This window comes from Ictalurus furcatus, chromosome 9 (genome assembly GCF_023375685.1).
Source record: "Ictalurus furcatus strain D&B chromosome 9, Billie_1.0, whole genome shotgun sequence".
Classification (NCBI taxonomy): Eukaryota; Metazoa; Chordata; class Actinopteri; order Siluriformes; family Ictaluridae; genus Ictalurus; species Ictalurus furcatus.
The window spans coordinates 24,006,185-24,022,866 of NC_071263.1; the positions used below are offsets into that span (position 1 = coordinate 24,006,185).

The following is a 16,682-nucleotide window of genomic DNA, read 5'->3' on the forward strand; positions in this document are numbered from 1 at the left end:
TATAGACTCTGGGGGATGTGTATATATTTGCTATTATATGAAATTATTAATTGCTGCTTTAGGATTAACCATTCAAAGCAAATACAATTCTGGACAGAATTTAAAAGGAATCAGACATACCTACACTCTCTATATAACAAAATACATAATATGAACATTGAAGCTTGTTACATCCAATTTTATCATAAAATCAAAGACAGAAAAGTAAAAGGCCAATTTTATGTGATTTTTTTAATTTTCTTTTTTACCTGTAGAATTGATACAGGAGACATTGTCTGAGGCAAGTACAAGATCATTGTCGCAGTAACACTCTGTTCCCTCCAATGTCTCATAGCACTCTCCTGACTCGCAGTGACTGCAGTTCTGCACTGGTTTGATGATCACCTCACCATCGCCCTCCATGCCTGACATCAACACAACATATGGCTAGAATGTTAGACACCAAAATGATGTAAGACCTCACATGCCTGGAGACACCACACTGAATGTGTTACCTTTAAGTGCATCCATGAATATCTTTCCATCTGGGCTCATAAAGGAGGATCCGTCCTCTCCATCCTGCTCAGGGTCATTGTCTACTGAAGTGCTGCCACCTACATACCACAGAGGAGCAAAACAGCTCTGATGCAATGTGATGTAATAGGTTCAAAGTGACACAGCAAGATATAGCACACTGCAAAGCAGTTCAGGTGTGCATTGCGTGACATAAAGCCTCCAGGAAATGATGTCGAACCTCTATAGCCACCTCCTCCACCCCCACTAGTGCAAGCTCCTCCACCTCCTCCGAAGCCGCCATTAGTCTTCCAGCCCATTGTATGGCATGGAGCTCCTCCCTGACCTCCCAAATTGAGGGGTCTCCCACCCCGAGAAACAGGTGCGCTATCATTCCAACCTCCACCTCCACCTGAAGAACAAAGAGGGGAATGGGTTTTAGAAAGAAGGGTGCCTGAAACTTGTTTATTTATCTGCTTACTTGTCACAGAACTGGACAGTGACTTCTTGTCTGCCTGAGAATTTGCAATGAGCAGGTCTACTCTTCTACACCTTGTCAGCTTCTAGAATAGTCCTATTACTTTTCAGACCCTTTGCTTTCCCACTTCAGAATTAGCTTTTTCATTTTCTCTCACCATCATGTCTAAGAGAAGATGCTTTGACACAGTGAGTGTTATGGTTCATGCATTTCACTGAATGTCTGGAAGCACTGCACATACTGATGATTCCGACTGTGTCAGATTTTCTCAACTCCCACCTTCCTTCAGCTTCCACACACACACCATTGCTTTTTTTTTCTTACCAAGAAAATACAACAAAATTATTCCACGAGGCAGGCCTGCCCTGTTTCACCCCCTCCCCCCAACTTCCTGTCAACTTTAGACTAGCACATGGAGAGTCGTAAACAAGACCACAGACAGCAGGGTAGATCTAAGGCTTGCCAGACAGCTCAAAATATAAATATGAAGTCAACAGTAATTGTGGTCAGTGTTGATTCTGTATGCCTGATCCCATTCTAATTTGGATGTTTTACTAGTAATGCATCAAGATCATATCCAGATTTTGATTAATCATAACAACAAAGGTGTAAATGCAAAGCTTGTGCAATCAGGCAGACAAATGTCATAATTTGGATGTTTTATGAAATGTGGTGCTTTTAACTAATAATAATAATAATAATAATAATAATAATAATAATTATATATATATATATATATATATATATATATATATATATATATATTCCAAAGTGCAGTAGAGAGCATTGTCTCTGACAGAAATAGTTTTCTCTCCTGTTCCTACAGTGTAGTGTGAGAACCAGTCACAAACTATGATGCAAGTCCACATGTACCTCATCTCATCAGTTACTTGGTGAAATGAATTTTTGACAAATATGCTAAGGATAATACTTGAAAACAAGATGAAAAACTTAAAATAACTTAAAATTTCCTTAGAACAATTTTTCTTAGAATAAAGAATGAATAATTAAAAAAACAACCACCACCATGCCCCCAGAACCCCGACAGCACTTAAGCCCTCTGAAAGCCTAGGGAAAGCCCTGAAAGTATATTCAGAAAGCTTTTCCAAGATGTTCTTATGTATTAATTTACTTTGAACATTGCAAATTGTAAATGAATTAAGGTTGTAATTTAAATTGTAATTATTATGTGTAATATGCAAATCAGCCATGGATGTAACTTGGTAACTTTTAAAATCATGTTTATATCCACCCTGGCTTTAGTATTATTTTAAAGTCGAGTTGTGAGCCCATTTGGAGAAAAAGTAAAGCAAAGCAGACAGTGTAATCCTGCAGGCTGATTAAATTGGCCATTATGATGACAGCTAATGCTGGCATAAAGCCTCACACTCACATAATTGTAGGTGACTGTAAATAAATTCATGATACAATAATCTGATGATATCACAGTGTGTCATGCAAACATGAAACACAGGAAAAGAAACTTGTCCATGGTGTTAATTTATAGCTGCTCAGATCCTGTTTCTACATATATCATAGAGGAATCATGTTATATAATTTATTGTGAGCAGCATGGATATGGCTAAACTGATATTTTAAAAGCATTTTACTTCAGTTTCTGCCAAGAGATATTATATAAAACATTTTTTAAAACAGATTGAACTTTTGTTGTGGTGTGGACAAAAATGAACATATCAAACAATGCTTGGGACAGCATTAGTTATGGCTATGAAATCACCTCATAACATTTGACAACCATCATAGTGTTGTTCGTCATTTCTAGCAGTTTTTGTGAATTACCTGACTGTGAATTCCTGTCTGAGCATGGATTGAGACTATGGTATACAACATATAAATCCACAGCCAGAAATAGTGGCTTACATAAGCCTTAACACAACTGAAATATCAGCCTCTACATCTTCTACGCATACCTCATGTGGCAGGGCAGAAACTAGAAATAAATGTCTGCAAGGGAGCAGCGAAAGAAGAAGAAGAAGAAGAAGAAGAAGAAGAAGAAGAGGGATTGTGAACGGGCCATGCCCTGGCCTCTTGTGCTGACTCCCAGCAGCAGTAAATAGAACACAATGGGGGAGCTGGCCTTTGAAAGGCAAGGCTCTGATAGAAGTCATACAGCGCACGCAGCAAAAGAGGACCAAGGGAGAGACCATATGCATGCACAAACAGACATACACAGACACAGACACACTCTCAAATGCATGTGCGCAGACAGAAAATACTCAAAAACTGAACACATGCTGTCACACACTGTCTATATTTTGTTGCTCCAATTGCAAACCCTTACATTCTGAAATGAACATCCTAAAATCCTCACCACAACAGGGACCACAGCTCAAACATCTCATCCAAGAACCAATATTTTCTTGTCTAGACTCTCCAGGTTCTTGAGCTAAAACTGCTTTAGTATTCAGTAAGTACTATCGATCAACAGGAAACAGTGTTGAGCATCTGTAAAGTCATATTTTTTTTATCTTTTCTTTTTTCCACTCCTAGAACTATTTATGGAATGTGGCAAAGACTGGGGCATAGATATTAACAGAAAGCTGTCTATTAGTGGCATAGACAGTATGTAGATTCAAACCAAAAAGTCCAATGATGGCATTTCTGATGTAGCCTCACCTGCTGCTCCTGACATGCCATTAAGACCAGGAACACTGAAACCATGGTCCATCAGCTCCATCGAGCTCTCTGAATGGCCGTTGTAACCTCGACCCCCACCTCCAGCAGCAATTAGCAGAGGAATATAAACTGACTTCTCCACCTGAAAGCATACAGCCGTGCAGTTTTTGAGTTCATTATTCAGAAACTCCAGCCTGGATCAATGATCAGTTAACCTTTCCGGGTTGCAAATGTATCCAATGACACTTGACAAATTCACAAAAATAGACCAATCCAGTTTTAACTAATATCAGTATTGGTAAGCCAGTGACGTATGCGTAAGATATCACAACAAAAGTAAAAAATAATGTACAAAGAAGACATTCTTGTGTGGAAACATCATATTCATCATACACTCATATTCTGATTTACTAATTTGTGTGTCTACCAAGTGATCCATCCATTTTGTTTCTGAAATAAAATGGAAGTCTTACTTTAAAGATGTAGGTAGCACCCCCTCCTCCTCCACCTCCTCCCTTCAACATGCTCTTGCTGTCTGGAGGGCCTTTCTGCTCAAGACAGATCTTCTGCCGAGGCTCCTCAGTCTACATGAGAGCAGAGCAGAGCAGGTAATTATTTCATATCTAACTGTCACTAAGCCTTTTTAATTGTAATGCTCTCAAACTAATAGATGACTGGTTTAATATCTATACCTAGCTACACTGGGCCACAAATACTATACTCTACCCTGGAATACTTTACTGTAATCTACACTGGCCCACTGCACTGTACTCTACACTGGAATACTGTACTGTACTCTACACTGGACAACAGTATTGTACTCTGTACTGGGATACTTTACTGTACTATACACTGGGCTACTACTGTACTGTACTATACACTGGGCTACTACTGTACTGTACTCTACACTGGAATACTGTACTGTACTCTACACTGGACAACAGTATTGTACTCTGTACTGGGATACTGTACTGTACTCTACACTGGCCCAAATGCACTGTACTCTACACTGGAATACTGTACTGTACTCTACACTGGACAACAGTGTAGAGTACAGTACAGTGTACTGGGATACTGTACTGGGATACTGTACTGTACTCTACACTGGCCCAATGCACTGTACTCTACAGTACACTGGAATACTGTACTGTTCTCTACACTGAACTACTTTACTAAACTCTACAGTGGCCTACTGCACTGTACTCTATACTAGGCTACAGTACTAAATTCTATACTGGCCTACAGTACTATACTCTACACTAGGCTACTTTACTGTATTCCACACTGGGATACTGTATTTTACTCCACAATGTGATACTGTACTGTACTATTCGCTATACCGGACCAGTCTATACTACAAACATAACTATACTAGTTTAATGAAGATTCATGTAAATATAAAAGAACATTACTCACTCTAGGACAGGCGTCTTCTCCCTGCTGTCCCACCAGGATGTACAGCATATCATCTTTGTGAAGCCTAAAATCTCCAGCAATATAGACTCCATGTGATCTGAACATGTTGAGAACACTGCGACCACCTGCCGCACCATAAGCCGTGATCCTATAAGTCCCAAAGTAAAGACAGACATGCCAAGTCAAATCCCAAAGTAAAAACATACTGTACATGCCAAGTCTCAAAAGACAGATCACAAAATAGCTCAAAACAACAACAACCACAAAACTCTGTTAAAATTACTAAACAATTAAGTATGAAGATAGGAAGTTTGGTGTGTGATTGGTCATCAGACCACTGATTTATATTCCTGTATGGGGAAGTTAGGATTTTTCCCAGTAATACATACCTGTATAATCCAGTTTCAGGAACCCTCCACATCTGGATGCCCTTGAGTGCTCCCTTTGTCCCCACGGTCACATTCACATTGCTTTTACGGTAGGAACTGCTACACAGAGAAGGAGTAGGACCAATTGGCCCTGTAGCCCCACAGGTGTGGAATAACCACTTGGCTGCAAACACACATATACCCACAAACACATTCACAATCAAATCGTTTATATAAATTATATTTCAGTTAGATTTCAAACATCTCTTATCATAAAAAGTGACTGAGCTGTGACATGCCTAGTCCACCTAAGATGAAGCGCTTATATGGTGCCCACTTATCTGATAGAGATGAGTGAAAGGAGAGGATCTGAGAAGTGGAGTAAATGCCATATGGTTTTGGTGTCTGGCTTCTAAAATTTCAATTATGTTGCAGGGGGTAGAGACTCTGAGTCTTGATACTATCACCCATTAAAAAAAAAAAAAAAACAGATGTAGATGTCCACCCTTTGAACATTTCCAATGTCTTACAAAAGTGCCACAGACAACGGCTGGACATTATTCCTCATTAGGGCCGTAATGGCCCACGTGGAGGCCTGACAGCATTTTCCGCATTTGCCATTAGCCAGGAGATTACTCTTGTCAGATGGGCACAGTGGCACTGCTCTGAGCTACAGTCTGGACTTGGAATCAAGTTCTTAGAAAGTCAGCCAAGAGGAGCTGCATTTGCTCATTTTATGAGACAAAGAAGCACTGCTGCATCTAAACTACAGCACTAAGCCTAGTAGATTTACCATTATACTACAATGTACAATGGCCACTATTTTCATCATCATGATACAACCAGAAAAATAAGTTGCCAAATCATGTGCGCCACATTCACACGTACGTGGATAATTTTGAAAACAATATTTCAAAATCACCCTTTTTGTTACGCGTATTTTGAGCATGATAGGACTCCATTTATCATGGCTGGTGGTCTATAATTTCTCATTTAATAACATGTTTGCTCAGAATCCACTACTCCGGCAATACAAACCGCACTGCAAAAAGATATTTTGATTACGACCCAAGTGTAACCTTAAGTAATTCCACCTCATTGTCAGACCACGCATATGAATCCTAGTGTTTGTCATTTTTCATTTTAGAACTTTTTGCCAACCATGACCTCGAGCAAGATAAAGCGGGTTCTGAAGATTAATAAATTAAGCTATTTAGTGATTTATTTATTTTTTGCATTTCTCAGTCTCTATCCCCCAATGAACAGCTATTGACTTTATTCTTGAGGCATCTTAAAAAAACAGGTTATGAAATATATATATATATATATATATATATATATATATATATATATATATATATATATATATATAAAAGGTTGTTTGCATGGATGGTACTAATTTGAGGGAAAAAGGGAGTGTGGCTATGCACACTTATGTGATACCCAATGAAATTAGCTCCTCTTAATCTTTTTTTTTTAAAACTAAGTGTAAGCAGACGGTGACATTTTTGCAGTGATATACAGTACAGTTTGATTTTACATGTACATTTGAACATGTGATTATTCTAGTGGTGTGTAGCAGCAGGAGTTTGGTCAGGTGTCATTTATGAAGCAAGTCCTGGAGAACAAATGTGCTGTTAATGAAAGCTTCTTTATATGGTCTGGTATTACTCTGAGTGACAGAGAACATAACTTGAGAAAGAACAGCACATCTTGGAGATGAAGTGGAGCTACATTTAACTAAATTCATTTTTGGAGTTTTTTTTTTGTTCATGTGGAGAAAAAAAAAACCAAAACAAAAACATTTCTATACAATGAAGCCCATCAGCGTTGCCCTCTTGAACAAAGCCTCCCTCCAGTGTCGCTGCTTCACACCAACCCAACACTGATTATTTTCCTATAACAGCATGCGCCGTTGAGTTTTATTCCTTACATATTCCATAGCTGACCTACTTACCTTTTTCTGTTTCTTGTATATATTCATAAATAGTCATAACACTTTTGGATTTCAGTATGATTTAAATAAATGTATAAAATCTATCTTTTAAAAGCTCGTAACTAAGCTAAAATTTTATCAAATCCTTTAGTTTACTCTTTGAAATGTTTAGTGCACTAAATGTAATTTCTATAGCAAAATTAATGATCAGACACTCTTTGCTTCATAAATAACAAGCTTTTACCTCATACTGCACACACAACAGATCTCATTTCTCATTTTGCTCTTCCAGCGATAACTGACATGTCCCATTTCTCAATTACTCACAAACTTTGCAAATGAAACTTTGACTCTTTCATCTCTCTCTCACTGTCTATCTCTCTCTCTCTAACCCAACACAACATGACATAGAAGGAAACACCTATGGGTCTGCATTATTTAGTTTCTATTAATAAGTGACACCTATGGCACCCAGACATTTCAATAAGATTGAATGCTGCTGATGGGTATACTAATCCCCCCTCCCCCCCTCTCTCTCTCACACACACACACACACACGTATAGAGGGCATTGACATTTTTGCAAGGCACAAAAAAACCACAGCATAAGTGCAGCAGACCTTATCAAATAACAAAAGTTCTACTTTTTTATATTCTGTGTACAACCTGAGGGATATAAGATACATGATTCCACATAACTTGTGATTCTGCCCTGCCTACAAAAGGACTCAAGGCTGTGTGGGAGAGACAGAATGGCTGAATACAGGTCACTACTCTGGCACTGTTACTAAAAAGGTAAGAAAGCCAGGTTGTTTTTTTCGAGTGCACAAAACTGTTGACACATAAAAATCTGCTGGTATTCAAGCTACAAGCTACAGGACCAGGCTACTAAATAACTCTTTCACCCAGGTCTAAAACAAACACACAAGCCTCTCTCTAAAGTTCCAGCTACATAAAATTTCTTGCTTACAAATGTACGGAGAAGCAACTCACATTACTGAATAGTGACAACTATTTTTACCTTTTAATGCTTAACCGTTAATGATTATGTCATGGCTCTGAATAAGACAGCTTAAAATTGTCATGTTTTGTTTTGCAGTGACCAAGGAATCATGGGAAGCAAACCTTGGGACATGACAAGAGATTCTCTGTGTAAGTTAATGTATGTCATTGATTTTATGCCAACAAAATACTTTTACTGAACAATTTGATATTGTGACTGATAATGGGTCAATGAATGGGTCAATTCATGAAACAATATGCCTCCTAGTAGTCAGGAGCATTTCCACTGTATTGCGGTTTGATTCTGTTGTGTCGCGGCTTGACGCTGTTGTGTTGCAGCTTGATTCTGTTGTGTTGTTAACTTATCTTTGCTTTTTAAATTTTATTGTATTGTGCACTAGTGGGCCACCATAATTTTCTGATTTGCTGTTATACAGTTCGTACAGGATTTTGAGGGGTTTTTTTTTTGTGATTGTCGCAGCCAAAAATGCTTGATTTTGCTGTTGCGTTTTTCTAAATTTGTGATGGTTTTATGTGCTTTTATTTTTGTGGAAAACCACTTGAATTGGCGAAGCTGCAATTGCATGAAATTGTTTTGCATTTTTCACAGTGATGTTTGTTGATAAATGAGACCTTTGAGCTGTACTCATTTTCGACACAGGTGAATCGAAGTGGGCTTTGGCTGAATGTGCGTTGTGATGGGTGTCACATGATGTGTCTTGGCCTAAATCCGTGGAATATCTGCAGTAATTTTGAAAAATCCTCCTAATATTAAGATCCTCCTAATATTATGTAGTTTGCATGATTTTGCATTAAATTCTATGATTGCAAAATCACAAAATCCTGGAGGGACTGGTTGTAGTTTTGGTTTTTAATGTTTCGCACTTAGGAGCCACTGTACTAAACAGAACAGACACATATATTTTGAAAATAAATGCATGCTTCCCTGTACAATTGTCTTAAACATTCATTTTTCATAAATGGCTTTTTTTTTTTAACAAGCCACATCATTATATCGCAAATTAGTGCAGAAAGAGCAAATGAAATTAAAAAATTTACTAAACTCTACCTTTTCTGACCTAATTTTCTGTTTCTGTTTTCTGTTCTGCCTGATGAGCCATCCAATGAACTAAATAATTTTCACAAATGCATGTGTTGAACTACAACAGAGAAGGTTCTGCTGAAGAAGCTGAGCATGGTCATATTTAGAAAACTAGAGTTGCTGAAGTACCGCAGGTTTTTTTTTTTTTTTCATACCCTGGTCGACACTGCTAGAGGATTGTTTTTCAAGCATTTCCTCAAATATTCTATGCTTTGGAAATACTTAGCTTCCAGACTGTGGTCTGCCAGTTTATGATGCCTGATCTATAACCTTGACTGACACACAACAACAACAACAACAACCAAGAGGATGTCAGTAATTGTCAGAAGTAAAGTTCAGGTGAGAAGAGCAACTTCCTGGAGCCACAGAAATGGAGTCATTCTCATAAAAAACAAGCCACAGAACATGGTTTTCATCTCAATCGTCCATTGTTAAAAAGTGCTTGGTTTAGACCTGGGTCACAGAGAGCACAGAACATCACAAGGTTAGTGATGTGCCCATTTTTTTTTCCACCATCAAAGTAATCAAGCAGACAAAGGCTGAAAAAAAAAAACCCTGTCTAGATGAGAGTACCCTACACTGTCCTCTGTTCTCATTCAGCACAAAGCAGCATCCAGAGTTCAGCTCAGTTTCTGCAGTAAAACGAAATCAACTGAGGAAATGGAAAGAGTCTGAAAAAACAGACTGTTGCTGTGTAGAGACATACTGTAGGTGTGTGAAATGAAGCACTCTCCAAAAGTTTACTCATTATTTATGTTAAAATTCAGCTATAGAAATGAGCTATTCGCATCATTTGACAGCATGATTGTCTTTTTGACAGTTTGAATTTACATTGCAGTCTGTTATACATCATGAGATCACAGTGTGCCCTCTTTCAAAATAGAAAATTTCATTAATGTTTCAAACTAACCACCTACACAGCAAAATACCCAGCATTGCATTAACAATCACAGTGCTCATCTGTGTGCAGATGGGCTTTAACACTGTAGGTGAACAATGTGGGCGTTAATTAAACACTGGAGACTTTTCTATTTGCAAGATCCCCTAAATATAAATAAATAAATAAATAAATAAATAAATAAAAAAGAATGCAAAAATAAGCAAGCATTTTACACAACTCTTTCAGAGTGCCTTGGATCAGTACAATTTTCTTTCATGAACATTATTTAAATGTGTGCAATGATATTTTGCCTATTTATCTATTTATTAGAGCCATACAGCTTTTTATTCTGGACACATTAGGTTCAAGTTGACATTATTAATATTACTTATAATAACTGAGTTTCTGAGCTGTTGAGGTATAGATTAAACTAATCAAGTAAACAAATCAAACAGGCTAATAACTATGAGAACTAAAAGCTAAACATAATAGTTTTGATAAAGATGGGTTTGTGATTTCCACCACAGACCCTCTGCATGTTCTTCACAAACAACTTGGAGTCCTGAGAACCATTGCTTGAGTAAATAAAAATGCAAAGAACATCAATTAATTGCCAAATATATGGGTAGTGTAAGTTCTAAGCCTGGGTATTCCCCTGATTGTTTATGCTGTGCTTGCTTTGCCCATTTTCATGGTTTGTTCTTTGGATAATGCTTTGGCTTGTTTGCACTGTGATATTTCTTGTTCAGGCGACTTCCTGTTTACCGACTTCGTTTTCATTTTGTATGTCTGGATTGTATATTAAAGAGTCTCTGTGTATGGATCCCCTCTCTCTGAGTATGATATGCTACAATAGTACACTGAAGAAATGTTTTTAAATGAGCTCATGCAAATCTAACTACCACGGGTGAAAATATTGCAGCTGTCATAGCATTCATTTTAGTAACAGCTTACCCTGACTGTACTCCCAACAGGAAATTAACCTACTATTACATATACAGAACATAGGCATTTCTTGAATTTCAGGATCTCCATCCACAAATAGCAAAAGCAACTCGAATCATTTCTTATTCGAGTGACCTATCAAACTAGTAAGCACTTTTAGTTGGGCAGGCTGCCATAAACACATTGTGCCACAGGGGACTGTATCTGATTGAGCCGCCTTCCGATAATGGGTCTTAACGAATTGCCGATTAGGATCCCATGCAGATTTATTAAGGCTGCGATTGCGTGGGAGCCATGTCACAAACATCACCTGGGTCCTTGCCAAAAATACTAATTAATGCAGTTACTTGGATGAGAGTAAATTCTTGCCTAAAGTCTATAAATCAGAATAAATAGAATGATCTGACGCACAGAGATATAAAAAAAATAATGTGTGGCATGGTGCTTCCATTCAGCTCCACTAACCAGGAACAAAATGAATCTAAGGGACACCTTCAAACTATACAGTATATGGGGATAAATCTGTCTAGCATATGATGGAGGTGACTTTCACTCATTTTTTCCCAGACCTCAGGTGACCTTTTAAAAGAAAAATGTAAGAAAACCTCTATTACACATGTGGGGTTTAGTATGCAGGTAGAATGAGATTTTTAGAGCTCTCTCCGGTCTGTGAGGTGAAATGTAACAAAGCAGTCTAGCAATAAAAACACTGACACACCTTCCCCCTTTCTCTCATTCCTTCTGTTGAAACCATAGCACACTATTAATTGCTTCCCAAATGCAATACAGAGTACACAGAAATAAAATGAATATTTCCAGTAAGTCAAAAATGCACAGATGATGTAATTGGCATGAATATCCAACTATGCAACCTGAGCTATCGTCCTGGTGCATCCCACTATGCATTTTAACTATTTGACTTTGAGTTCATGGCTATATTACAGTTCATAGCTATATGAAAAATGTGCAAAGTGATCATTCTCTTTAGCAAATTTATTTACTATGTGTACAAGCTAATACAGCTTATTAGTTTGCTAGCTTTGTATTTACCATTATGCCTATGTCGGTATTTAACTGACTGTGACAGAGCATACCAGATAAATAAAATGATTATGATAGTATGTTGTACCACTATATTCCCAAAACTAATACTTCTGTTATTTTCTAAGCTGACACACCAAAACATTTTGTGTGTTGCATCAGAGTAACTGTGAAAACACTTTACAACTAAATGAAGCAGTCTGTTGTACAGTGGATATAAAAAGTCTACACACCCCTGTTAAAATGGCAGGTTTTTGTGAAGTAAAAAAACGCATCTAAGATAAATCATGTCAGATCTTTCCCCAACTTTAATGTGAAATTGCAAAGTATACAAATAAAGTGAAAAACAATCAGAAAATATTTTAGGGAAAAAAGGGGGGAAAAACAACTTACAATAACCTAGTTGCCTAAGTTTGCACACTCCTAAACTAATACTTTATTAAAGCACCTTTTGATTTTATTACAGCACTCAGCCGTTTTGGGTAAAAGTCTATCAGCGTGGCACATCTTAACTTGTATTTTTTTATCTTAACTTGTATAGTATTTTTTCCCACTCTTTCTTACAAAAACATTCTAGATCCATCAAATTGTAAGGGCATGTCCTGTGCACAGCCTGCTTTAGGTCACCCCACAGAATTTTAGTTGGATTCAGGTCTGGCCTCTAGCTAGATCATTCAAAAACGTTGTTCAAATCCAAAATGTAGGGCAATATCATGGTCACAAAACAGACGAGTGGGTCAGGCAATCGGCAAACAACATAAACTGGGCTTAGACAAGAATCGAGAAATGCGAGGACAAAACAGGATCAAAACCATGAAACGCAGAACAAGGATCAAAGGCTTGGTACGGGTCTGGCGGAAAACACAGAAACACACCATACTTCATCCAGAACAAAGACACACAGAGGTTTAAATATAAGAAAAGAGCCAATAACATAACAGGGGCGGAGTCAGGACAGAAACCAAAACAAACGTGTCAAAAATAAACAGTCAATGAAAACCCAGAAGCGCAAACTGCCGAGGGGAAATCCGTGACAGTTGGCAGCCTCCCTGTTAGGTTTTTGTCTAGTTCTTTTGTGTATTTTGGAGAGATGTCATGTTCTTGGTGATGTCACTGTGTACCTGAATTTTTTCACTTGTTGATGATGGCCTTCATGGTGTTCCATGGTACATCTAATGTTTTGGAAATTCATTTAGAACCTCTCTGCTGATCGATACCTGTCAACAAGTGAGATACTGTACATGCTTTGTAAGCTCTTTGTGACCCTGGCTTCAGCAGTCGGATGAAACCAAGGAGATGTGAAGAAAATCCTACAGAAACAGCTTATTTTTATTTGGGGTTTTATCTCCTCAGCCTCAGCTCAGGTGTGAGCAGTGCTTGGTTGCCCGTCTCAGCGGCCTCTGACTGGAACATGGCTAGGTGGGCCGTGTCGTCAGCCTCAGACTGGAACATGGCTTGGTGGGCCGTCTTGTCGGACTTGGTCATGATCAGGACTTGGTAGGCTGTGCCGTGACCCTCTAGCTGAAATTGAACCTTGGAGGCTCCCTCATTGACCTCTATCAGGATCATGACTGGATAGACCACTTAATCGGTCTCACACTGGGGCTCAGGTGATGAGGTATTTTTTTTTTTTTCAGTTTAGCTTTTAACTAGCTATTATTGTTGGCTTACTTTTATTTTACATACACTTTCTTATTATATAATTTTAACTATCATACTTTTATTTCATTCGTATGCGAGTTTTTAACATAAATTTTATATTTCAAATATTATTTATGTTATTATGTTATTCTTTCTGCCATTGCTACTATTTCTTGCAATATTATTTGCCTTCTTAGTTTAGTTTTTTTTTTTTTTTTTTTAGTTTTTTTGACTAAAGTGTTTTTCCTTGAAATTGTTGGTCTTGAGTGAGTAATTATAATAATTTGATTTGGTTGCCCAGTTTAAGCATGCCTGTAAGAGGAGTCTAAATACAGACTACTAAATATATAGTCCATAGTGAAGAGGATGAGACTCACTGTTTGTAGGCACTACTGGTGTCGTCTTCACATGATTAGTCGGTCTGAACGGCATTGGAGTAAAACTTGTCGGAACCACTGGTGGGAATTCTCCATTAGCTAAAAAGAAAATGAAGATATTTCATGCTTACTATTACATATAAGTCCTAGTTAATATATAGAATGCGAAATAAATAAACAAGCACAAAATATTAAAACAAACAAACAAAAACACATACTGAATTAATTCATTCACCCTTAGTAACTGCCTGGTCAGGGTCACTGTGGTTTAAATTAGGCCATTACAGTGAACCAACTAAATTTGCTAGAAAATATCACAGGCAGGTACAAACACAAATAACTGTACAAAGTACATGAATCAAATAACAAGGATTAATTTCTAGTATGTAACCTTGTTATAAAATTATCCACTAAGACAGATATTGCCTAACACCTTCTGATGAACACTTTATCTAAGTACATATATGAATTTATTAGATGTCATCATATGACATGCTAGGTATCTATTGTAACTTCTATCACTGTGTGAAAAATCAAAAGCTAAAAATATAGGAGAAAACAGAGCACAGGTGGTTGGTTCTTAACTTAAAAGGTGAGAACACAATTGCATGTTTCTTAATTACATGACAAGCCACATGAGCTCCAGCAATTGTTCCATTTGCCAGCTTCCTCAGAAGACAGATCAGCCCTTCACCCCAAATATAGTCCAACTAACAGTACTGGGAGTGTGTGGAAAATCTCATCGTAAAGAAAAGGGGAAAAAAAAAACACTCACATGAAAGCAACTCCCACACCAGTCCAGTCCTGGCTGGCATCATTCATCATGTTCATCATGCTCCCTACTGCTCACAGCTTTTCATGGTGCACACTGCCACCAAAGCTATTATCAGGCCTCCCATTTGAGACATCAGTGCTGGAGCATGTGACTGGTTAAGAGTATGGCCCAGACTTTCACTGGCCTAATTCTTAATTCAAACAGGCCATGCATTTAGATGTAGATGTTGTTCTCAAAAAAGGTTCTGTCTCAATTAGTGGCAGTTATTATGTTTTTTAAACATAATATCACGAATCTGATTGGTCAGAAGGTGCGGATTAATTTTGACCAGGTATAATTCAAATTTATTTCAATACAATTATATTTTCTAGTAGTAACAACCAGCTCTCACAGGAACTTGTATGGTGGATGCTAGAAATCATCTAATAATAAACAAATGCATATACATACATATACATACATATACATATATATATATATATATATATATATATATATATATATATATATATATATATATATATATATATACACACACACACACACACACACACACACACACACACACACATATATATATATATATATATATATATATATATATATATATATATATATATATATATATATGTGTGTGTGTGTGTGTGTATCAGCTCTGGGCTGGTAACAGTAACTCTGCATCATCTCGGGCCCCATTGTATTTTCCTTTAGTTCGCTTACAGTATTCATAGTTGAAACCAGCAAATGTTCTGGAGTCTGTAGGAAGCAATATAAAATAATTAATTTGCCTGGATTTTGATTAAAATATTTTTTTAACACTATTTTCCTCCCAATTTTGTCATTTGCCAGACAACTGACCTCTTCTGCATATATGAATGACAGGGGAGAGCATAACACCATCCCTCCCACCCAGAGAACATGGCCAGTTTTGCCAAACTATACAAAGACTAAGCAAACAATAAGTTTATAATTTAAGGGGTGAATCCTAATTTGTAATATTTTGTTAAAACATATAACAAGGCATCACTTTGTAGTTATTGAGATGGTACAAGTTTAACATCAAGAATTAAGGTGGAAAGAAATGTGAGCCGGATTTTAATCGTGTCCATTTTCTACATTATCGGCCTATTGAGATACAAAAGAGGTACAGAAGCCATTTGGAAAGCTTTTATAATTCATATAACATATTCAACAGATTCCAGTTAATGGCGAGGTCAGACATACAAAGACTTACAAGAGTGCTTTCAACATTTTATTTTAATCTAAGTGTGAATTTAAAATTATATAAAAGCCATGCATGTAAAGCCATGGGATTGTGCAATAAAATCCATTCAATTATTTCTTCTTCTTTTTTTCATAAAAATCAGAAAATGGTACAAACACCTGATTTTTATTATTTTTTTATTAATATTATTAGTCCAGACCATTTTCATTTTGCAAAACTAAATAATGCATACATGCACTGTTATTCATTATACCATAGCTCTGTTAAATTCTTGATTCTGATTGGCCAGAAGGTAACAGCACAGCTCTGACAATAATTCAGACTGCATTGTTTATATTAACATGCTCATTCTAATACTGGTATGGACA

The 16,682-nt window shown here is 37.2% G+C and overlaps 1 protein-coding gene across 1 annotated transcript in view; it reads right to left on the reverse strand.

Moving 5' to 3' along the window:
* The window catches only part of alk (ALK receptor tyrosine kinase), a 226,464-nt gene that overhangs the window by 22,115 nt on the left and 187,667 nt on the right, over positions 1-16,682 (reverse strand). Inside the window, exons 9-16 of the mRNA XM_053632582.1 lie at positions 14,315-14,413; positions 5,413-5,575; positions 5,024-5,171; positions 4,081-4,191; positions 3,608-3,749; positions 734-904; positions 495-593; positions 249-404 (exon numbers count right to left, since the gene is read on the reverse strand). Of these exons, the coding sequence (XP_053488557.1) occupies positions 249-404; positions 495-593; positions 734-904; positions 3,608-3,749; positions 4,081-4,191; positions 5,024-5,171; positions 5,413-5,575; positions 14,315-14,413 (1,089 nt within the window). The remainder of the gene's footprint in view (positions 1-248; positions 405-494; positions 594-733; positions 905-3,607; positions 3,750-4,080; positions 4,192-5,023; positions 5,172-5,412; positions 5,576-14,314; positions 14,414-16,682) is intronic.